This window comes from Amblyomma mixtum, chromosome 6 (genome assembly GCF_055824585.1).
Source record: "Amblyomma mixtum isolate Tamu chromosome 6, ASM5582458v1, whole genome shotgun sequence".
Taxonomy (NCBI): domain Eukaryota; kingdom Metazoa; phylum Arthropoda; class Arachnida; order Ixodida; family Ixodidae; genus Amblyomma; species Amblyomma mixtum.
In genome coordinates, this window is record NC_143017.1 from 151160829 (window position 1) to 151185193 (window position 24365).

The window sequence follows — 24365 nt, forward strand, 5'->3', positions numbered from 1 at the left end:
TGATTTCGAAATGTTTATTTGTACAAGAAGATATAATACAAAGTGGTCTCCGCATTCAGCAACCACTGCCTATTACTAGAAAAAGAAACAATCTTAACTTCGACAGTTACCACTGCACAGTATAATTTTACCAATACCCAAGTGAATGACCGGCCACAGCGCTCAACAGCGCTCACACCACACACATGCACGCACAAAAAGTAGAGGCAATTTTTACTGTGCTAGCTTTGTACCGCCAAGGTCAAACAGCAGTCAAAAAAGCTTCGGACTATAAACCATGCAGTTCACAGCATACAAAAACAAAATTGCAGTGCACCCGAAAAACCTGCTAAGCTTTAGCTCTCAAGCTGCGTGATCTTAGCAGCCCGATTTTGAATCATTCGCAGTGCACATCTTTCAAGTTGCCTGCTATTACAAGCCCGCTGGACGAGTGCAACCGCCTCACTTTGCTAGCCACTGACAAGAGTCTGGGAACTGTATCTGCCAGTCTAAATGTAAATTATAAAAGAAATCTTGAACATCAAAGAAGCCAAGAACTGCTGCTGTGGTGTCTAGTACTGCACATGCTTTCTGCATCAGGACTAGCAGTGCAAGCCAATCGGCACTGGCCTCCAGCAGTCCTGGTCACAATGCATAGCTTTCACCATTCGCTGAACAAAAACAACAAGAAACAAAGTATGAAGGAGTCACCGAGAGCACAACAATCGTGCAACACCATTTACTGCAAGGCAGCGCACTGGCATAGCCCTGGTCAGGTAAAAAAAAAAAAATCTAAAGCAAGCGTACTGCCAACATCTCTTTCTGTGAGGCAATGACACCTGCACACCACCGGTGCCCATCGAGAAAAATGCCTGCATCCAGCTATACGCGTTCATTTCAGTATAAGCACAATGGCAGGGCACGGGGCACAAGGGCAAGTCAGTCTTGTCAGATTCACACACACTCGCTCACACACTCGCACGCACGCACACACACACACACCACTCGCGTGCACATTCACTCCAATTAAAAGAAAAGAACAGAAGTCTCACACAAACAAGAAAGAGTGAAGCAAGATGTGCAGAGGAAAAAGAAGGAAAATCTTTACAAGAGTGCACCGAAGAGTGGGCACGCTATGAATTTCTTAATGTACCTAACACTTCTTGGTCTGCTTTTTGTTCCTGCTAAAATCATGTTGAGTGGATGAGAGTAGAGAAAGAGCAGCATAGTAGCACTGTAGCAAACTGAAAGGTACAAAGAAGAGCAGTACACATTCACGAAGTTAAAGGAAGGAAAAAAATTTAAGAAAAGAGGGCACGCAATTGCCACAATAACAGTGGCACCAGCAGCAGCGACTGGCAATGGCAGGAAATAACAAGGAGAGAGAGTGAAAGAAAAAAAAAAGCACAAAGGCAAGCGAAGAGAGACTGTTAAGGCTTTAAAGAAAAAGAAAAACTTGGCTGCAATCTTGCTTGCGTGATGCTTTTCTTCTGCCCTCCTCGTGAGCACACAACCCCTCCTCCCCCACGGACCAAAAAGGATGCAGCACCCTCCTACACTGGGGGGCCCTCAAATCTTCTGGATCTTGTCCCCGACAACCACAGGATTGTTCTTTCGGATCTCCTGGGCACCCATTTCCTTATAGTCAAAAGTACAATCGTGCTCGTTGGAATATCTATGCAGACTGCAGAACAGGCCCCCACAGCGACACTGGAAGCCTGCACAGCAAAGAGTGGCAAAGAGCGCAAGATCAATAACACACCACCGAGATCTGTGCAGTAGCTTGGGATGACGTAAAAACATGGGCCAAAGCAGTGGCTCCGTTCTGGTATCAGGCGCAACAACTTGCCGGCTAAACGTTGAGGCTACCCCCAGCCTCCAAAAAATACTCGCAGAACCTCTGAACTATTAGAAATGACGAAAAATGGGAGGAGGCTCTGATGCTCAGCTCAGACCCAGATAAAAGTAGTCATCAATCGAGCCCAGGCAGTCGCCAGGTCCCATGGGATCCAGGCCCACTGCTAGCCCTGAAGATTAAAACCTCCTCGATTTTGAAGTTCTCTCTCTCACAGAACCCCATCAGCACCCAGAGCTTCAAACGGGTCCTTATGCTCCCAACGTATGCCTGGGCTGAGCAATGCCATCACACAAATCTCAGCACAAATCTCAGTCTCTACAACATTTGTTAAAATGCAATAGTCGTAATTGGGTACTTAGCTAGCCTTTCACTCAGCAGCAACCTAAAGAATGCCTGCAACACAACCTAACTGACAGACATTGAGTTAATGTCACAAAGCGTGCAAAACGCAATTGCTCACCGGTGAGGCCAACTTTCTTGCGGCATATCCGACACCGGTTCTTCTTTTTCTTTTGGTCCTTCTGGTCATCCTGCTGGCTGCCTGTTTCAGAGGTCACGCTCTCTGTTGATTTTGACGGTGCACCACATGCATCCAGGTTCAGGTCTGTCTTCTGCAACAAGGAACAGGCCTTATAGGACCCATACAGAGACAGGGTATCAGCTACTCTCACAACACACACACGCACACACACATACATACACTGCAAAACACACAATGTGCACTGAGAACAAGCCATGAAGCGACCACATACAAGACGCCAAAGTGACACCTGCAGCACAGAACACATGGCCTACAGCACCCAGATGCCAATGTCTGTTGAGAAGCATGGTGCAATGTGAGCCGCAGGAATAAAGCCCGGAGGTTAAGTACAGCAGCTCAAAGTGCACCAAAAAGCAAATCAAGCAAGACAGGTTTCATTCAAACTTATACACAGTGAAACCCCGTTTAATTGAGATAACTTTGACTGCCGCTAGAATCACAGCCAACGCCTATCACACAGGCGCTTTGAAGTGGCCACTGAGTTGAGGAGATCAGAGAGCCTCAACTGTAGTCAAACTCGAAGGACTTGCGCCCCACCTCCAGAAGGCGTTCGAACTCTGTCGCCATTGACAGATTCCATTCCCTCACATTAAGCTGTCCTAGCACCACGACTGCCACCCATTATTTTGCAGGCATGCAAAAATCAGCAGACTGTGGGGTTTAAAGGAGAAGCTTGTCTCATCTGCAGGGAACATGTATTCGTGTGTCCATTCAAGGAACGCATCTACTCGCATAATGAACCCAGCCCCAATTACGTTGAGAATTTTTACCCTTTTTAACTTTTTAATTTCAACTTTTTTTACCCTCTTGTAAAAAGCGTGCACCTGACCTTCAGGGCCAGTGTTCAGTATGATCGCTTTATCTCGCCATGACTGGCCAGCGCATCAACTACAGTGAAAGCTCGTTAATTCACAACTCGTTAATTCGAAATTCTGGATAATTTGAAATAGTCGTCGTGGTCCGGTCCGCAGTGCATAGAAGTCTATGCGCTTAACAGCTTGTTAATTCACTCAAAAATTGGCGCCGCCACCAATAATTCGAACTGCGCGACGCCAAGCGTCGCTGTTGGAAACCATCGTTGGAAGCTTTCACGGCAGAACGATAGATGGCGCAACCATCGGGGCGCCACTACTGTGCTGGAACAAGCACCAGCCAGTCTTTTGTGCAGCAGCTCCTTCGAGAAACGGCGTAGTTGCAACTAGTCAGCCCTCGTTTTTCACGTTTGCAGCGAGTTTGTGTCTGCGAGATGTGTTCACATGCGAAGTACTGCGCCAAGACGGTGAAGGAGAAAGTTGCGATTTTACGCGAAGTGGACGAACGGAAGGCCAGCAAAGTGGAAATCGCGAAGAAGCACGGGATTCTGCCAAGCACATTGTCGACGTACGTCCGGAATCGAAAGGCTATCGAAGATGCCTACGAAGCAGAAGATTTCGCCAGTGGCAGGAAAAGGCTCCGATTAGCCAAGTATCCCGAAATTAAGACTGCTGTCATCAAGTGGGTGAAGGAAATGAGAAGCACGGATATACCACTGAGCGGCCCAATTATTTTGGCGAAGGCGGCCGATTTCGCCCTACACATGAATGTGCAAGATTTTGTCGCCTCCGAAGGATGGTTTCACCGCTTTAGGGACAGACATAATCTTGTCTTCCGGGTGTTGTCCGGAGAAGCAAAAGAAGTGGACGCGGAAACGTGCTATGTGGCGAAGCGGTGCCCTGCACCAGTACCTAGAGAGCTACTCGGCACGATATATTTAATGCTGATGAGACGGCTTTATTTCATAAGCTTCAGCCTGACAGAACTATAACATTTAAAGGGGACAGTTGGCTGGCGGCAAGCGCAGCAAAGAGCGTATTACTGTTTTGGTCGCTGCTAATATGACCGGGACGAAGAAGGTCCCACTTTTTATAGTCTGGAAGGCACATAAGCCTCGGGTGTTTCAAGAACATCCAAACACTGCCGACTGAATATGCCGCCAACAGCAAGGCGTGGATGACGGGCGATTTGTTCAAGAAATGGCTGCACAGGTTCGATCGGAGGATGAAGCTAGCCAAACGACAAGTTCTCATCGTGGACAACTGCTCGGCACACAAAGTCGACGCCGAGCTGAAGGACACAAGGCTAGTCTTTCTGCCCGCCAACACGACTGCGGCCTTACAGCCAATGGACCAGGGCGTCATTAGAAACATTACATGTTTCTATAGGCGCCACATGCTCGAGCGCATGATTTTGTGCACGGAGAGTATGGGGTCACTCGCGTGCAGCCGGCCGGGAAGGTGAGCTTCCGTGCCAGCTATGCGCGGCGTTCTCGTGTCCCCAACCCGTGGCGCAGAGTCACAGCCACGGCGGGTTCGGACAAAGTAGGCAACGAACAGAGTACGCTAGGAAACCGTGTATTTACCTAGCGCAAGGCAAAGCACACTGCGGAAGAATGTTCTATCCGATAATAGATGGTTCAGCAGCTTACCAGGTCGTCGACCGGCGTTGGATAATCCAGAGGCACGGGCAGGAAGCGGGGTCGGCGGGGCAGAGCAGCAGTAGCACCGCGGCGAGAGAGACTCCAGAGCTTAGACAGCCTTCGTTCCCGCGCGAGCTCTCCTTAAACCCCTACGACATTGCCTCCCCCTTGAGCAACTGGTTGCAATCAAGAGGAGTCGTTCACCCCTTCTCCAAGACGCCAGAGCGTAGGCGTGACGTCACGTCCGAGCTAGGAGTGAGGAGAGTGGCCGGGTGCCCCCTCTCCCCACAACCGGCGGCGCGGGGGCGATGAAGGATATTTTTATATCCCACATCCTCCCCTCCTTAAGAAGCCTCCCGAACAGAGAAGCGGGCGCAACGTTACTTAATCTTCTCCGCCATCCAGGGATCGAAGTTCTTCGGCTCCCGCCGGTACACTTATTGATGTCCGCGCCACGCCCGCACCGATCAGCTGGTCCGAAGGCTTGGCCACCCGCGAGATGCCGATGTCGAAAGGTAGCTTGCTACCTGTCGCCGTCTTCCGAGTACGCGCGGCTGCGCCGCTCCGGTGAATATGGTCGACCGCCTCCTTGGCCCCGGCTTCGATTGCTTGGAGGCCAGGTCCGTGGCTGCGCCGCTCTGAGAGACTGGGTCAGGTGGCTTCAGAGGCGTGGGCCGCGGCGCTTTCATGGTAGAGGCCGCGGTTGGGCCACCCTGGCATGCCTGGTTAGATGGCGATGGCCCAGGGTTGCGGTGGTAAACGGGGCCGCGGCTGCTCTATCTTCATTTGGCCAGCTTGCTCTTGGGTAGGCGGGTGCGGCGGCGTACAGTCGGTTAGGCAGGCGGTTGGCTCCGATGCGGCGTGGCAGGTAGCAGGGGCGCCTGGTTGCACAGGGTGGCGGCTGCAGGTCGCGGGCTGGGCGTAGCGGCGGGCCATGGGCGCGGTGCGTTGCCGAAGCTGGATGGTGGCTCTAGATGGTTCTAGTTGGTGGTAGTGGTGAACGATGTCGTTCTGATGCGCCCTGCTTCTTTTCCATCTGCGCTGAAAAAGGTCAACACAGATGTAACCAACTCCCGCAGCGCGTGCTACATAGCTGTTCGGCCCTCACGAGAGTCATGAGGGTTAACGCAAGTAGAGTCTTACGCAACATTGATCGGCATGAGCGGCCCGTACGTTCATGCATCTAACGAGACTGCGTGTCGGCCTGCGCCCTCGCTCTAGTCCGCGCAGGCAGATTTTATTTCTGCCTATGGCGCAAGTTATAGCGGGACGCAGAGTTCGCCGGCTGATTGCAGCGCTCGTTTTCTGACTGCGGCGCGGGATGGGCTGTGTCCTGGACCCACTCATCTCGCTGCACGTAACGTTTCAAGTCTCGTACGTGCACCGGTCCGCCTGTCGGTTTCGACCGCAAGTCCTCGAGCCTGTAAACGAGCGAGGAAAGCTTCTCTCGCACGCGGAACGGCCCGATACATTTCGGCACCAACGAGGCCGCGAACTGTCTGCTAGCATCCCTCAGAACGTGTTGGCGCCGAAGCACCAGATCGCCCACTTCGTAGTGAACATCCCGGTGCGAGCGGTCGTACTGTGCTTTCTGGTGCGCCCTAGCAATGCTCAGGTTTCGGCGGGCCTTGTGTAAGGCCTCAGTCATCTTAGCGCGCAGCTGCATCGCGTATTCAGCTCTCTACCCAGATTGAGAGACGACGGTGCATACCCAGTCGAGCGGTTAACGGTCGAACGCAAAGCGAACGCGATCTCCGGCAGATAGGAGTCCCAATCTTTGTGCCTCTCAGAGTACGCGACAAGCATGTGCTTGATGTTGCGGTTGACTCGTTCCGTGGGGTTCGACTGAGCATGATAGGTGGTCGTTTTCTTGTGCTTAATGCCGAGTGCAGCGCACGAATCTACGAACACCTTCGCAGTGAAGTAGGACGCGTTGTCAGTTATCAGCTGCTCTGGGAAACCGAACCTGGTGAATAGGTCCATCAGCTTCTCCATGATCACTCGTGCCGTCAGCTTTCTAAGGGGGAAAAGTTCAACCCACTTGCTGAAGTGATCCGTGACCACCAGCAGGAACTTGTTCCTACTCGGTGTCGTGGGATACGGTCCCATGATGTCACACGCCGCTATTTGCCAGGGAGTCTGGCTGTTAATCGGCTGCATGAGGCCGGGCGGTCGTCCACCCCGGGGCTTCACGCTTTGGCACACATGACATGAGCGGGCGTAGCGTGTTACGTCCCTTTTCATGCCAAGCCAGGTAGCAAAGCGACACAACTTAATGTAAGTCTTGGGGCCGCTTGCAGCTTGCATGCCCAGCGATGCACGAGTCATGAAAGTAACGTAACAGTGCCGCTCTCAACACTCGTATCACCACCTTGAACGCCTCACTTGTGTCGTTCTCGGAGGGGATATACCTCAGCATGACGCCGTCGGAATCCAGCAGATAAAAATCCAGCGCGCTCACAGCACTACCAGCTGTTTCCAAGCGCTCCGCACCGACAGCAAAACCAGCTGTCCCCATGTGCGCGGCGGCCCGGCCGCCCGGCTCCCGGAGCCCGTCGAACACTTTTCGACAAAACGAATCGATCTGCTGAGCTTCGAGCAACTCCATTCTGCTGAACACGATCCCCACGGAACTGGCGTAGTCCACGTGGTTCACGCTCTCGCCCGGGGTCAACGGTCGGTCCGCGTCCCTTACATCGGCTACGGCTGGGGACAATCCCTCACTCACTCTCTCTGTCGGGTGGTCGGTCGCGTGACCTTCCTCGCGCTGGACAGGCGCTCGCGAGAGTGCGTCAGCCACGGCGTTGTTCTTCCCTCTGCGGTAGCGCACAGTAAAGTCGTAACGCTGCAGCAACAGGGCCCAACGCGCCAGGCGGCCGCTCGGCTCGCTGAGTCGTCTCAGCCAGGTGAGCGCCATGTGATCCGTCTCGATCACAAATGCCACCCCGTCGACGTAGTAGTCGAACTTCCGCAGAGCAAAAACTATCGCGAGACATTCCTTCTCTGTCACCGAGTAGTTTCTCACTGCCGGCGTCAGTGAACGGCTCGCGAATGCTACCGGTCGGAGGACGCCTTCATGCTCCTGAAGCAACACTGCTCCTAAGCCCAGGTCGCTTGCGTCGGTTTGAATCACAAACTCCCTGTTTAGGTCGGGTAGCTGCAACTCAGCCGTGTCCGCGAGCACCTTGGTGAGGTTGCGCAGTGCAGCCTCTTGCTCGTGACCCCAACTCCAGCGCTCGCCCTTCTTCAAAAGCTTTGTCGAAGGTGCCTGCAGCGCTGCGCAATCCGGGATGAACTGGCGATAAAAGCTCGCCATTCCCAGGAAGCGTCTGAGACCAGCTAGATATCACGGCGACGGAAACTTAAGCAAAGCCTCGAGTTTATCCTCGCACGGCAGAATGCGGCCTTTGTCGATCGTGAACCCCAATAGTGTTATTCGGGTCGCGGCGATCTGCGCCTTCTTCGGGTTCAAAGTGATTCCCGCGGACCTCAGCCTCTCTAGGATGTCCCTCAAGTGGCGCAGGTGTTCCTCGAACGTTTTCGAGTACACGACGATGTCGTCTAGGTATGCGAGCGCGTGTTGCCACTTCGCATCTCCCAGAACACGGTCCATTAGGCGCTGATAAGTAGCGGGTGCTCCTACCAAGCCAAAAGACATTCTCTTGAATTAGAAAAGACCTCTGTGACAAGTGAAAGCAGTCTTCTCCTTATCACGCTCATCCATTTCAACCTGAAAGTATCCGCGGCTAGCATCGAGCGTAGTAAAGTACTTCGCCCCACCTAGGTTGGACACTAGGGAAGAAATGGTTGGTAGAGGGTACGCATCCTTTCTCGTAACCTCATTCAGTCTGCGGTAGTCCACGCAAAGCCGATATGTATCGTCTTTCTTTGGAACTAAAACTACCGGGAAGCCCCAAGGGCTGTTAGACCTCTCGACAACGCCAGTGTCGATAAGTTCGTCTAAGGCGCCGTCTAGTGCTTTTCTCTTAGCCAAGCTAATTGGTCTAGGATTGCACTTCCAAGGCAGTGCATCACCCGTGTCTATTCTGTGTCTTACTAGTGTAGTGAGGCCAGGCCGGTCCGTGAATGTCGCGTTGAATTCGTAGAGGAGAGATGACAAGCGTGCCTTCTCCCTCTCCGATACGCTGTTCACCTCCGACAACAAAGGGTGCATTGCCCTCCCTGGCACGGTAGAACAGCTTTCTACCACGACAACATTCTCTGTGGGCCCTCTCTCAGCGGCGACTGTCCGCCCGCATGCTTGTTTCCGGGCCGGCGGGGGTGATTTTCCACGGTCTCTCCCCGCTCGCGTCGCGTTCGGAGCCGTAATTGACTGCGAGGCCGCGGGCGCTTTCACGAAAAGCTTCAAGGCGCCGGTGGTGCGCTCTCGATAGCCTCCGCTGGTTATGTCTATCACAATGCCTGTCTTGGCTAGGAAGTCTCGCCCAAGAATTACAGGAACGGATAAACAGGGAAGATGAACGAGGCGTCGCCGCACGCGTCTTTCCCAGCGAACCACTATCCTAGCTGCACCGCTGGATTGCGCTGTGCCGCTCGCGAGGCGAAATGTGGTATCGCACTCTCTCAACCGGATTTTGTTCTGGCGGAAATGGTGTAGCACCTCGTCACCGAACAAAGAAGCGCTTGCCCCTGTATCGAGTAACGCGGTGAATTTCTTTCGAGCTATCGTTAGCTCAATGAACGGCGCTGGCAAGTCAACAGAACTTCCTACGCGACATGCCAAAGGCGCTAATAAACCGGGTTTCTCTGTGTTTGCCGCGCAGGATCGAAGGTCGATCACTGGCGGCTGTGGCCGTTTCCCGACCGTGTTTGCTCACGGGCGGGGAGGCGGGCACAGTCGCGGGCGAAGTGCCCCGGTTGGTCACACCTGTAGCAGCGGTTGCTCGGGCTCCGACGGGCTAGGCGCTGGTCGCCACGTTCCGGTCGGTCGTTTCGATCTCGATCTCGCGGTGCGAACGGTGGGGGCCGCTCGTGCGGCCACGCGTCGGCCTCGCGATCTCTGCTACAGGCGTTCCGCTCTGCGGCAGCGTGTGCTGTTCGCAGCGCATAGCTGAATGGGTCCAAAGCGCGGTCGGACAATTCCCAACCCCTCGGGACACGCTCGTCAGCAAACTGTGCTGTCGCTTCAGCTCTAGACGGACTACGCGCTGAGCTGCCATTCCACGCGCAGCGCGGCTCAAGTGACTGCGATGCAGGTGGCGGCGGCCGATACGCTCGCGCAGAGAGGATGTCTCCCTGAATGCGCTTCGCCTCAGCTGCTAGCTCGTCCAGGTCTCTAAACCTGCCTCCTCTCAGGTAGGCCGCAAAAGTCGGGTGCGCTTGTCGTGTGACACGCTCAACTTTCTCCGTGTTTGTGGCGCAAGGGTCAGCGAGGCGATACAGTTCGTCCATCGCTCGGACGTACTCTAACAAAGACTCGTCAGGGTGCTGGGTGCGGAGTTCCAGCTCTCTCCTCAAACGCCACTCGTAGTTAGCGGGAAGGAATTCGCCGCGGAAGCTTGCGCTAAACTCCTCCATTGTCCTCGCTCGGTTGCCGGTTAGTCGGTACCAGCGGGCCGCTTGCCCCGTCAAAGAGACAGGCACAACACGCGCGAGAAGTTCGGCGTCTGCGATTCCTGTCGCTTGCTGATAATGCAGCAGACAGTCGAGGTACTCATTAGCCCCTGTTCTGTCATGGTACCCCGTGTAGGTAGGTACGTCTATCCTAAGACGGGGTGCCTGGGCCGGGGCTTGCAAATTGTTTTGCAACATACCCGCTAAGCTCTGCACAACTTGCATCACGTTCTGCAAGAGCACCTCGGATGACTGCGGACTAACGCCCCCGGAGTTGGGTGCAGCCGCTGATGGTGTCGAACAATGAGGCGTAGGTGCCCCATTGTTCGCACCACGAAGCGGCGAGGTGCCCGATGTGGTGCCCTCCGTACCAGGCCTAAGTCCTGCCGACGCGCCCGGGAATGCAACTCGGCTATTCCGCGTGGAACACTCAAGATTTACACCTTCCAAAGGCAAGTCAAGTAGGGAGCCCTGGCTCTGTGCCGCTAGCTCTGACAGCATTAACAAAGACTGGAAGTCAGGCCTATCAGCTGCCATCCTTTGTTAGCGCGTCGACAGTCGTTCGCTCCAACAAAGTACACTGCTCAATGCCTAGTTCGCCCCACGTTCGGGTGCCAAGATATGGGGTCACTCGCGTGCAGCCGGCCGGGAAGGTGAGCTTCCGTGCCAGCTATGTGCGGGCGTTCTCGTGTCCCCAACCCGTGGCGCAGAGTCACAGCCACGGCGGGTTCGGACGAAGTAGGCAACGAACAGAGTACGCTAGGAAACCTTTATTTACCTAGCGCAAGGCAAAGCACACTGCGGAAGAATGTTCTATCCGATAATAGATGGTTCAGCAGCTTACCAGGTCGTCGTCGACCGGCGTTGGATAATCCGGAGGCACGGGCAGGAAGCGGGGTCGGCGGGGCAGAGCGGCAGTAGCACCGCGGCGAGAGAGACTCCAGAGCTTAGACAGCCTTCGTTCCCGCGCGAGCTCTCCTTAAACCCCTACGACATTGCCTCCCCCTTGAGCAACTGGTTGCAATCAAGAGGAGTCGTTCACCCCTTCCCTAAAACGCCAGAGCGTAGGCGTGACGTCACGTCCGAGCTAGGAGTGAGGAGAGTGGCCGGGTGCCCCCTCTCCCCACAACCGGCGGCGCGGGGGCGATGAAGGATATTTGTATATCCCACAAGAGCGATAAAAGCAGCACAGTCACATTGCTCACAGCAATGCACATGTTGGTGCGTGCATGGGAGCAGGTCATGCCGTCCACAATTGCGAACTGCTTCCACCACTGTGGCTTTGCTGCCGAAGATATACAAGACAGTGCCGATGATGGAAGTCAGGAGCCTCTGCCTGCGGCTGTGCGTGCTGTACTTCAGGACGTCAGTTTTGCCGATTACGTCGAGGTAGACAGCGGTGCAGCAGTGTGCGGTGTCCGAAGTGATGATAACATTGTCGCTGAAGTTGTTGGGGAGCAGTCTGTCCCAGAAGAGGCAGAAGACGAGGTCGACGACGAGGAGCAAGAGCCCGTGCGTCCGTCCGCGGCGGAAGTTATGGGAGCGCTGAATGTCGCGCGCCTCTTCTTCAGCTTTCAAGAAGGGGAAGAAGACTCCCTGCGTAGCATTTGCGCTCTGGAAAACCGAGCGACTACTGTGGCTCTCAGAGAAAAGAAGCAGAAGAAGACAGATTTTTTTGGTAAATAAATGTTTTCCAAGCCCTCCGGGCTTCAAACGCATCCATTTTAGCTCACTTTCATTAGTTCGAATTTGGTTAATTCGAACTGGCCTGGCGGCCCTGTGGAATTCGAATTAACGAGCTTTTACTGTACCATAAAAACCCGCCCATAATACGAACCCACACATAATGCAATGTGTGTACTTTGGGGGTAGCAAAAACTGAAAAGTTTCATCCGTGTACAATCCGAGTAAGGAAAGCTAGTGAGCTCCAAAACGTTCTGGAAGTCGTGGAAGCCGAACACCCTCTGTACACCAGCACGTGTAGCGCGAGCAGCAGGTACAGAGGCATCGCGCTCATGTCCACTCGTGTGTTGCGCCGCGAGCATGCGCTGACCTGTTCCGGCGTACACGCTGGTGCGTATGCTTCCTAAGTGTCTGCAGTCAGCTCTAGCGATCACCTTTGTCGTGGAGGCCCTTGTCAGAGGTATCTTTCCATAGAAATGCCTTCAGTACCACCAAGAGTGTTCGATAACAGGCATTTCTTGAAATAACAAACGAGCTCCTCAAGAATGCTGGCCCAAGTGTCCGCAATCAATCCAACTCTACAGCACGGCTGGAAAGGTTCGTGCCCAGCAGCAGTAACTCCAAGCTCTCCCACCTAGTCCAGACCATAAAGCGGTGCTTGACGCGGTGCCGATGCTTTCAGCAACTATGATCACTTTCCTTTCAAAGGCAGCTGAGTGCTGCTTTCGTGGTCCTGACACCATGCGAGGTGTGATCATTCTGGGTGCCACAAGCTCAAGTCAGTGCAGTGAAATGGCATTGAAATCAAAACTACCTACCTACCTACAATTTTAAAAATTTGGGGGGGGGGGCTCTATTAGAAGGCACTAGACAGACCTGCAAAATATCTTCACTGCTGGCAGATTTGGTCTCAAAAGCTGATGCCCATTGTCCAGACTTTCACTAAACTAATTTCCTCTTACACGAATGGTTTCTGGCAGCTTATTTGGGGGGCCATCCAATAATTCCACCTTCAGATAATTTGGACATTTCTTCGAGTACCTTGAAATCCGAATGAATGCACAAAAAACTCCAAGGCAAAAGCTGCACGCCAAAAAATTGTCTAGATAGAGCTACTGAGCCATTCCAACCTTATACCGTTGAACCTCGTAATAACGAACAGATTAAAAAGATTAAAGATAGTTCAGTATAGCTGAAATCCATAATAAATAAAACTTGCGAAACAATGTCAACGAAAGAAGAAGGACTCTCTGGCAGAAGTGACCAAACTGATATATCCATGGCATTCTTTCTTTGTATTTTAGATGATGCTTCCTCTATTTATTCCAAGCAAAGCAATAAATTCCTCGGTTGTTAGCCAGCGCTGTGTCGTGTGTCTTGTCTGTGTACTGTCACCTTTGCGCACTGTTTCGCCAAGAACCATGCACTAACTGGTCCAGATAATTCCCATGATATCCGTACTGATAAGGATTGTTCCCTGCACACCTAGCTCTCAACCAAGCGGAGGTTATCCACAGCTCCCTGGCACATTCTAGGGTACACGGATAAAAAGAGGTGCACAATTAGCAGGGCTCACCTCGCTGACAGCTGCGTCCTGGGAGGTGGAGGCCACAACGGGAGGAACTGTGGGGCTAGCAGTGTTCAAGGCAGGGTCCGACACGGCCGCGATGCTGGCGGAAGAGGCACTCTCACTGGATGACGATGAAGCTAAAAGTTCAAGCAACAGACATCTTAACCAACACTGCAGAATGGCACCTGCACCAAAGCAACTTAAACCAACAGCAACAAGGGCAGCAATGAGCAGGCTAAATGCACAGTCCATGCCAAATGGCTCCACACACTTCCTAGCAATCTGTTTTCACAGTTAACGTTTCGCACCGTAATCTAATAATAAAACTCAGACATCTATTACAAAATCAGCGTCTTGTTCAATGGCTCGATTCCTACCTCTCTGAACGGCACCAGTACGTCCAGATCTCAGGTTCCAATTCTATGCCAGCTCCAGTTCTCTCAGGAGTACCCCAGGGCTCCGTTCTCGGTCCACTATTGTTCCTTATTTACTTAAACGACTTAAACTTCGACTCCCCTGTACGGTGCCGTTTTTTCGCTGACGACTGCGTTGTATATCTGCCTATTCAAAATGCGGAGGATCACCACGTGCTGAATGACTACCTTTCAGAGGTCTCAAGGTGGTGCCTAGTCTGGCAAATGTCACTAAACACGTCTAAGTGCTCAAAAATGACATTTACGCGTAAAAAGTGCGCTCTTAATTACACATACACAATTAACGGTGCAGCTGTCTCCCCCGTAAACGAATACAAATACTTGGGGGTTGTATTCAATAGTAACTTGACTTGGAGTTCGCACATCGGGCATATAGTCTCAAAGGCGTCCAACAGGCTTTGGCTGTTAAGAAACCGTCTAAGGCACTGCACATCTAAAACTAAATTAGCAGCTTACACTACACTCGTACGGCCATTACTGGAATACGCAGATGTGGTTTGGGATCCGCACACCCAAGTAGATGTACAGCGCATTGAAGGCGTTCAAAGGAAGGCGCTTAGATTTGTCTACAACGCATATGGAAGGCACGTTTCGGTTACTAATCTATTGAGGCAATCTGAACTGCAGACACTTCAATCTCGTCGCAAGTTGCACCGTCTAAAAATGTTGCATGGGATTGTTAACAACTTAACAAACATTCATTTTGAGACCTACATGGCATACAACACTTCACGACCAACGCGCAATAAACACAATTTGACAATCATGGTGCCACGGTGCCGAACGAAAGCGTATCAGTTTTCTTTTTTTCCAAGAACGATATTGGAATGGAACGGGCTTCCGTGTGACGTGGTCCGTTTGACAGATCAGAAGTCTTTTTTATCTGCTGTCATATCGTCATTTTAAGCGCAGTGTATTCATTCATGCTCTTTTGTTGGCTTTCTTTTGTATGTTTGGGTAACCGAGTGCATTTAACCTTGCTCTTTGTCTTTCTATAAAACCCTGTGTGTTAGCTTTTGCTTCTTTATTCGCATTTTTACTTGCTTTGTTTTGTCGCGATGTACGATGTACCCTTGTACCACTCCTGCCTTGGCCACCAAATGGAGGCTGGCAGTATTGAATAAAATAAATAAATAATAAATAACTTTGAAGTCAGCACAAATATTCATCTCAAGACAACCTATAAGTAGTAAGAGAAATGTCTTTATGCCACAAAGCATGGCATGGTACCTGGGGCTTAACGTCTAAAAGTGGCACACATTGACGTAGTGGAAGGCTACGGGTTCATATCAATCCGACCACCTGAGATTCTTTCTGTACTAAGCCCGATGACAGTCAGCCTGCTCTGTAAGTGACATTTGCAGCATTCTTTAGAGTATGCCTCACGTTCGTGGCAACGTTCCTGAAGTTCTTCCAGGTAGTGCTCCCAGTGAACCACTTTTCCTGCCACATTAGCAAGCATGCAAAAGACTTGCTCATGCTCAGTGTTGGAAGTGACAGCCAATTTCAAATGCTTCCACGCCATCCTTGGAACAGACTGTGAAACCTGCCTTGAAGCTAGAAAACTAGTTCAATTTTCTCTTCAGTTTGTCTTTTCAGCATGCCAGCAATTTTTGAATTGCTTGTGACAACAGTGAAGCACAGAAGTTGAGAATGGCCACCTCTGTCAGCACGGTACACGCCTGAAATGCAACACCTTGCGAGTCCACAGCATCCACCAATGATTTTGTCGACGATCTAGTTAGCAGTGACAGAGAATGCTGCCTCATCATTCGAATTTACTCCAGAGGGCGAAGAACACTCTCTCTAGGAACCAGCCCAGATTATCAGTGGCAGATCAATTTAATTCAATTCAATTCAGTTTATTTCTTTCCATGGAAAGAGGAGCTGAGGCAAAAGGCTGACTTGCCTGACGAAGGCCTCAGCCCCCATACACAGTTGGCAATGCAGTGGCAAAGTAAAACATTTTAAAAAATCTTACTAGTAATACAAGTTACGAAAAAAAAGAGGACGCACAGGAGGTTGTAATACAATAATGCACAAAAAAACAATTTGCAACAAACACTTCTGTACATAAAGTTCACAGAGCAAGAGCAGGCAACACAACCAAGATTTACTGATCAGAATACATAATCATCAAACAAAGTAGCATGATTCATAGAATACACACAGTAGCTGTAAAGAAATCTCGAGTGAAGTATTATGGAAATTTAATGTTACTGCTTATTAAGTAATGTTTAAGGTTCTTATTGGACCAAGATGCGGAAGAATTGAAGTCAAGAGGTGGCGGTAAATTATTTATGGCTGTAGGAACTTGGTAGCGTAGTGTCTGTTTACCGTAATTGGACCGGATTTTAGGTACCAGTTTTCTTTGCTTTCGGAAGTGGTACGTTGTGGAAGAGTTGTCAGGAATAGAAGCGTATAGTCTGTTTTTGTGAATATATTGAAATAGTCGGAAGAAGTATATCTCTTATTTGGGCCCGTTTGGTTCAACTCAAGTGGCCATTTTGAAAAGGATAATGACGCTACCAATGTTATTTGTTTCATCTGTCAGATTTCAGTTCCATTTGGGCAGGATTTGATACTGCATGCGCAGGAACGGGTTCACCCGACTGTTCGCCCAATCGCATGACCAAACATTTATAGGACCTAAAGTGACTTTTCCAACTAAGCTAGAACTGAGTTTTACAGGAGTATTTGCTATCTGACAGGTAGACATTCAGGTAGACAATTTATTTTCTTTGCATATCTGCATTTTTTGTATTAAATTTTTCCTAAAAATTGATTTTGCAAGTAATTTGATGAAACAAAACTATTTAACGAAGCTGCTGGTACAAAGTGCATTTAACTGGGCTTGTTTCAATGTATAGCATTACATTTTACCTCATAGTTCCTGGACCAAAAATTTTCACGAAAACCCACAAAATACGCCCATTTTTACCACGGCAGGGAAAACCGACAACACCTCCATCAAATTGCTGTTCAAAGTAAAAACTGAGTCTATGGCTCCTTTTGGGCGCACGTTCATGTTTGTCCAGTCGCAAAAGGTGCATTTACAGCAGAGAAAATTACTCTCAAAATTTCCCGCCACTCGATTCAAACTCTCGACAGCTATACCAAAAAGAACATTGACCACAGTTTTGACTTGGTGGGGGCCCTCTTTGGTCCGCACAAAGAAGAATTGCGTAAACACACTACACTTTACTAGCGAAATCTGCTGGATGCAGCAGCACCTGAATTTCGTTCTTAGCCCTTTCTAGCTTTCTGGCATAAACATGGTGTCCTTTTCAAGGTGCACTGACATCTTGTAACACGCAAGAGTGTCTTGAGTTTTGCCTTCATCGAAATGTGCCCACCGTGTACGAGATTGAATGCGTGTCCTCAGGCTCGACAGCCAAGCACCCTAACCATTAAGCCACTGCAATGGGGCTTTTTGCCAAGAAGGAAATTGCAAGAATGCAATGGCTATACAGGAAAATATGGACTCCACAGCAACACGAGCTGGAAACACTGCATCGTACCTGTTCTCACTGCCATAAATAACGACTAGGATATTCTCGCCTTAAGGATGTCACAGCATAAAATGCCATTTAATTACTGTTCCCGGTAAAAAATTGATCTAGCTATTCTGAAGTAGTTCTGGCAGCAGAAGACTCATTCACTGCCGAGAAAATTTGATTTAAAAATCTTCCCATCTGTCTAACTCGTGATGCCTTTACTGGAAAGTTCAGTTTGCCATAGTTTGAAGTGGATGGCAACGTCGCACAGTCTCTATAGATCTGTGCCCAAAAATAGGTGTAGTACTTTACTTACGAAATCGGCCACTGAAGGCAACACGAATTTTGTCACTTGGTCTTTCTGAATTCTAAAAGCTCTGTTTTCAACTACAGTGGTCTTTTTGTGATCAGAAAACAGTACCTTACCAATACAGGCAGACTACTATTTGCCCTCAGGGTCCTTAAACAAGCTAACATGTGCTTTTAGAAATCCTTCGCAGCAAAAGGAGCAAACAAAACTAACAGCCACTTCGCCTATAATATAACTAGATGGTGACCTGCACAAGCATCATTACACAGGAAACCTAAAACTACACAAGAAATATGATGCAACCGGTCTAAATAGTACATGTTTCAAAGAAACAGTTGTAAAATACACAACTGCAACGATCCACTGCCCTGAACTCCCCAACAGATCAAGTCCTAGTTACAACATTTTGACAACAGGAGCAGTTTTCTGGACCACGCACGTAACTGCCCATTGTAAAGCACTATCAGGGACAAAAAAAAAAAAAGTCTGCAGGGCACACTAAAAGTGACCCAAGGGAAAAGTCCCATGTCAGCCCATGATAATTTCATAACCACAAATATGGCTTCGAGCCCCCAGCTAATAAATGTTTGCTTTCACTTACCACTCACTCATCGTGGAAGCTTTTGTCCCAGACGGTAAACTAAAATCAGCACGCAAAATGCAACCTTGTGCTGCCCAGGGGAACGGTGCAACTCTGGGTGCCTACACGACGGTTGGCCGACATACATATACAGTCTAGCCCGGTTATAACGAAGTCGGCGGGAATCTGAAATCACTTCGCTATATCCGCTATTTCGTTATATACGGACTACGGAAAAAAAATGCTAACATCGGCATACCGATTTATTGCCGCTGAAAGAAGTCGTCCAGCGTCCCCTACAACGCATACAACATCCATACAACAGCATACAACGATCCGCGATAACGATAATATTACGAGCAACTTTAGCGGCTAAAGTGGTGAAAGGCGAAAGCCTGAGTGCTGCATTCTGCTACGCGATTGTTCACTTCACATTTTGTTGGTGCATTATTAACTGGCAATTAATGACGCTTAAGCTTCGCCTTTAGGAGTGGAACGCGACAGCGTGTTGTAGCGCTTCCAGGGAGTCCACGGAATGCCACCATTCATTCGGCGCGATGCGTTGCCCTTTGAACGCAACGCTTTTTGAGGAAAGCAAATGGGGCTGTAATTCTCTGTCGTCTCGGTGGACACCTCAGCCGCACGGTACAGGAAGGGAGGAAGTTTGAGTGAAAGAAGAAAGAGGGGCCGTAATGAAGAAAATGAAAATTGTATTTGAGGAAAGGAAATTACGCATTAACTGTCTCGCATGTCTCAGTAGACACTAGTCGAAAATTGTATTTGAGGAAAGGAAGTTGCGCAGTAACTGTCTCATATTTCGGTGGACACCCGTCAAAATTCGCGTGTGGTGACGTCACGACAATTTGGACCAATCTGAAACGCGGACAAATACGCCTTGCTTGTCAGTAAATTGGTTTTTGAGGAAAGGAAATGTATCTGTCTCTCATATCTCGGTGGACACCTAAACCTCGCCGCAACGGGAAGGGAGGAAGATGGGAGTGAAAGAAGACACCGTATTCACTAGACGCACCTTTGTTCATTCCAAACCATCGAGCTGGCATGGCTTAGTGGTAGCGTGCTCGACTCGCACTCCGGAGACCGGGGTTCGATTCCCAAGCTCGGCCAATTTCTTACTCGGTTTTATTTATTTATCTGGTCTGACTAGAAAGGTTAATTGGTCTAATTGGTTAAGTAAGCAATTAACTAAACTCAGTCAAACTTACTTGGAGCATCACTATACGATCCCTTTAATTGGTTGCATGGTTAGTAGCCAAAGTACAATTGGCCCCGTTTGAAATTCGCGCACTGTGACGTCACGACCGTTTCGACCAACTGAAAAGCGTGACATTTTCTGCCGACAACTGCTGCTTACAACGATGAGGCATTAAAGGCTTCCGCCTTAAAAATGAGCCACGCTTCCAACATGCACAATGCTGCCGCGCTTTCTCCCTGCCTTGCGCACCGCGGTACCAACATAAAACAAAGCGCGCTCTGCCACACCTCCTGCAGACTGCAGTTCAGCTGTGGCGCCAACTGCCTGGGAGAAATAGAGAACCGCGACTGGCCAAGACGGCCGCTCTCTGCGACGTCATCGAAAAAAAAAAATCGTCTCTTCTTTTTTACATTTTTTCCCCTGCGCGGCGTGCTCTACCGCTGTACGCCGTGACGCCGTTCAAGGACGGCGCAACACGAGGCCGGCGTGCCATGTGATGCAGTGAAGCAACCTTTCGCTCCGCAGGAGAGCAGACGACGCCACGAAAGGACGCCGTCAGCCGATTTTGCTCTTATTTTCGCGAAAAAAATCGCCTCAAGGACGCAAAAATGTGTTGATTGGCAGATTGTTTTTCGGTTGGTATTAAATCTCTTCGGAATATCCGCTGACACGCACTTATTTACTTCGTTAAAACCGGACCCAAAATGTATTGAAAATGCAAAAATGGGAATAGGAAATTGAGATCCCTTCGTTATAACCGCTATTTCGCTATAAGTGGCTTCGTTATAAACGGGCTAGACTGTACCCCACAAATCACTAAGCCAACACATACAAGTTGCTTCCCCAGACCACTGCTGCTTCTCAATAACCTCAGAGATGATTGGCTAGTTTTTTTCCGCAATCTAGTCTTACTCAAGCAAGGCCAAAAAAATTCACTAGCTTCAACTACAGTAGCTTGGGAGCTCAGACAGCGGATGACACTGGTTCTGTTAAGGAAACATTCTAGCAACAAAGATGAGGGCTGATGATGTCGATAAAAAAAATAAGATATTGCTAGTGGTCTTTCTTTCTGCTCCATACCACACACACTGAGGAACTAAGCCCCAAACTTTGGCCCAGTGTGTTTAGGCAAATCCTCCAAGGTGGAGTAAGTCTGAAATAAGAGTAATAACTCAGCACCTACCCAAGCACAGCTACATGGCCACACAGGAAAACACTTTTCTTTGTAGTCATATGGCTCAGCTTGGGCGCATGCAATTAATCACTCCACTATTTCACAATACACTTTAATTTGCATGCCTACTTTTTCAACTTATCCCATGCAACAATCTGTGGTCTTGTCAACAAAAATGGTTTTCCCCCCTGCATCCCTTGCATTTTATAACTAGCTCACTGGCTCTGCACTGAAGTTTATACTTTTGTTGCTTAAATTTCTGCCTCTGCTTACCTGATGTAGTTAACTGAAGTTATTTTCGGACGGAACATAAAGTGACATCTTTTATCCTGTCATGCGTTTTACCCACCTGTGCAAGTCAAAAGCCCAAGGTATGTTTTAATATGCTTGCACACATTAAGCTCCATGGGCAGTACTTGCACCCTATTGCACTTAATTTTAATAATGATATTATATTAATATATTTTGGCAGCCCTGAATATGAAGTTAACAGGACAGCTGTGGAGGAGGAGCAGAACAACATTAGGTGATCAGTCCGGTCCTCAAGTTTCAAGCAGAGCTCTGCCGTACTCCGTCCGTTAGTTTTCTGTCAAACTGTTCCGATGAAATGGCCTTTAATGTGCCAGCTCCAGCATGTCAGTCTACAATAAGCATTGCTGTCTGAAAGCTTGACTGGTCCAGGTTATTTCCCTTTGCCTGTATCACTAAGCACCACAGATTATGCATGCACCATGCAAAGGGACAAAGTGTGCTTCTCCTGGTCCTTATGATACATATTCCCACAATTTGCTGGCAACTGTGTGAAAACGAAATGTGTGGAACAGCTTTGCAGGTCTGGAATGCACTAGTTCATATGGCTTTCTTTTTCTTGCAACTTTCGCAGGAACATACATGTTTTTTTCTATTTTCTGTCAGTGCCTGCTGCTGCAGCAACTCACAAGAAAAGAATTGACCACACATACATTCAGAAAGCATGCTGGTATGTCTGCCACTTCGTTGCTTATCTAGCATGTGTCTATATGTACACACATTCAGCAATTACCCGTTTGCACTTCTGCCAGACCTGGGCCTCACAGGAAGCACGACAAACTGCCTCTGAATGAGATCCGTACAATCCTACACGGGCTATTCAGCAAACCCAGGGTCTTGAGAAAGTGGCCTAAATTCCTGCTAAGTTCTGCGTAAGGAGCACAGCACTGAACTTTACCTGAAAGGCTCTCTAAAACCTTTTCCGGGGCGTTCAAATAACTGAATATGCTTGATGAATACTGCAGGCTCAGATGAGCATGCCACCACTTTCAGGCACCCAGAAAAACAATTAACAGATCACTCATAGTTTGACACCGTTGTATCGCAGCTACACAATAGACGAACTTTGCAGACACTTTTTCGAGCCATCTGTAATGCAGCATTTCACACCTGCGATGAAGGCCACAGCACTTTGCTAGTGGGCACGAAGGCACAGGGCTGGTGCCTGCCATGGTAGCTGCACTTCAGGTAACGCAAAGTGTACACGCCATGAGTGTACACAACTGATTTCGAGGCATTACCTTCAACCCTGAGCAGTCATAAAGCGGGAGTTTTCCAATGGGTCACACCTTGCTGCCGCACACACACACCAACGTACCTGTTGGGCTGCCCCGGCCAGCTGCCTGCTTGCGCTTCAGGGCATCCTTGTAGCACTGTGAGCAAAGCCCATCTGTGGCTGGGCTGCCATAAAAGCCACAACCAGACCGGCACAGGGCCCCGCTCTGAGACATCTGATTCGTGTCTCGCTCCATGATACCTCTTCCGCCCAGCGTCGCTCAGTCACGTCCGCACAGGGACCAGGAAATTTGCCACACACCTGACAAACGAAGCCAGAAGAACGTGAGAGTTATAAAAGACCCGAGTTTCCACTGGACACATGTGCTGGCCATAAAAACGTCACCATTAAGACTACCGTGACATCAAGCTTGCACTACATTTCCATCCCGTGTCAAGCCGTGCCTTCAGCCTTAACCTCCAACATTCAATTAGACAACATTCTTCACGTAATGTAAGCACATTGGGGGATGTCAGACAACTACCTTCATTTCAGCAGCACCAAAATCTGAGCTGAAAGGGTCCATGCTGCATCTGTGGCACCCATTCACAAATAACCGTCTTTGAACAGGCAGACAGGCAGTGTACTGAGGCTGCTATGCACTTAGGTCACTAAACTACATTTCTAATTTATTTTATTTAAAGTACCTACAGCGCCCATGAGGCATTATTGTAGGGGGGATATTACTATATACAATAACACATGCAAAGAAGATATTGCCCATGCTCAGTGCCCATGCTCAGCACCAGCAACATCATTAAGGCTATGCAGTAGTTTCAAACCTTTAAGCGCCTGTCAAAAGGCATGAACGTGACAGTACAGCTACCAAAAACAACTGGCCGTATCATGAAAGTAAGCAAACGCCAAATTAGCCCTTGCATTTACTGGGACCTTTCAACTGAGAGAATGGCTGTATCGAGATTAGCGCACATTCGTGTACAAACAGGACAGCGCATACATATTCGCTCGTTTTATCATCTGTGCGACGCTCGACAAGAGCCGGCTCGCATTTCCATTCCATGTCACGGTGTGTCGCAATCGTGTCCACACACGGTAGTTATTGGACAAGGCGCATCAAAGCCAGCACTCCGACGAAATAAAAAGCCAAAGCGCCAAATGTTCTGCGATTTCAATACACGCAGCGCTTTCGCGTTCCCTTGGTAGCGCGTAGCAACAGGTTGACAAAGCGCGTCCCTAATAAAAAAAAAAGGACAAGGTGAAGGGCATCACCTGATTTGAACCCGTGAACAATGGCTTGCTAGAGTACTCCAGGCCCAACGCCAGGCCAGACATCGGCAAGTTACAGAGTCCATGCGCCAAACGCTGCCTTCATCCGCACAGGCAAAACCCGCTACGAGTCATTGCCCTTGAGACGCGATATGAACATCTCCGAAAAGTTTACGGCCATCGACATCAGCGCACGTGAACAAGGAAACAAGCGAACGCTAGCACATCAACGAGGCCAGAGTACGCACTTCAGGGCTTTGTCTTTCTTTATGACGTTCGCTACGCGTTCCGCGCTGTAAGCGAGGTATGCGTCACGCAGAACGGCAACTCATTGCACGGAACAGCGGGGTCCGCGGCACGTAGGCAGCAAGGCCACAAACGCGTACCGCGTCTGAAGTCCATGCCCACAAGCTCAACAGCCAAGTGCACTGCGCAAATAGCAGCAGTAAAATTTACCACTTTGGGGGCACCCGGGGAACCGGGAAGTAAAGCCTTAATGTGGTGGGCAGTGTGTCACGAAACAAATGCAGTCACTTCACAGAAGTCGTGATCCCACCGCACACAGCAAACCTGCGCAATAGGCCTACAATTACAGAATCGCAACGCTACTAACCACGTCTTCGATCACGGTAGAGATCAAAAGAAAGCTCAAGAGGTTTCTGGTACATAATTTCGACTGCCAAAT

General features: G+C 49.7%; 2 protein-coding genes across 7 annotated transcripts in view; one reads left to right on the forward strand and one right to left on the reverse strand.

The window, feature by feature from the left end:
• drn (zinc finger AN1-type doctor no) overlaps window positions 1-24365 on the reverse strand; it is a 26003-nt gene continuing 1638 nt past the window's right edge. For 3 of the 6 annotated variants that reach the window (XM_089549655.1, XM_089549657.1, XM_089549654.1), the window contains exons 2-5: window positions 22496-22714; window positions 13667-13797; window positions 2298-2466; window positions 1-1697 (exon numbers count right to left, since the gene is read on the reverse strand). In XM_089549655.1, the coding sequence (XP_089405781.1) occupies window positions 1549-1697; window positions 2298-2466; window positions 13667-13797; window positions 22496-22649 (603 nt within the window). In that variant the 5' untranslated portion in view covers window positions 22650-22714 and the 3' untranslated portion in view covers window positions 1-1548. Of the gene's footprint in view, window positions 1698-2297; window positions 2467-4842; window positions 5875-13666; window positions 13798-22495; window positions 22715-24365 lie in introns of those variants that run through there. The other 3 variants (XM_089549658.1, XR_016283650.1, XR_016283649.1) reach the window with 3 other exon arrangements.
• On the forward strand, window positions 11518-12093 carry LOC149340773 (uncharacterized). The gene has a single exon (XM_089549659.1). It carries the CDS (start codon window positions 11554-11556, stop codon window positions 12091-12093), a length of 540 nt encoding a protein of 179 aa, XP_089405785.1. The 5' UTR covers window positions 11518-11553.

Coding starts and splice junctions, on each gene's coding strand:
- LOC149340773 (XM_089549659.1), top strand. CDS start 11,554: ATGAAGGATATTTGTATATCCCACAAGAGCGATAAAAGCAGCACAGTC.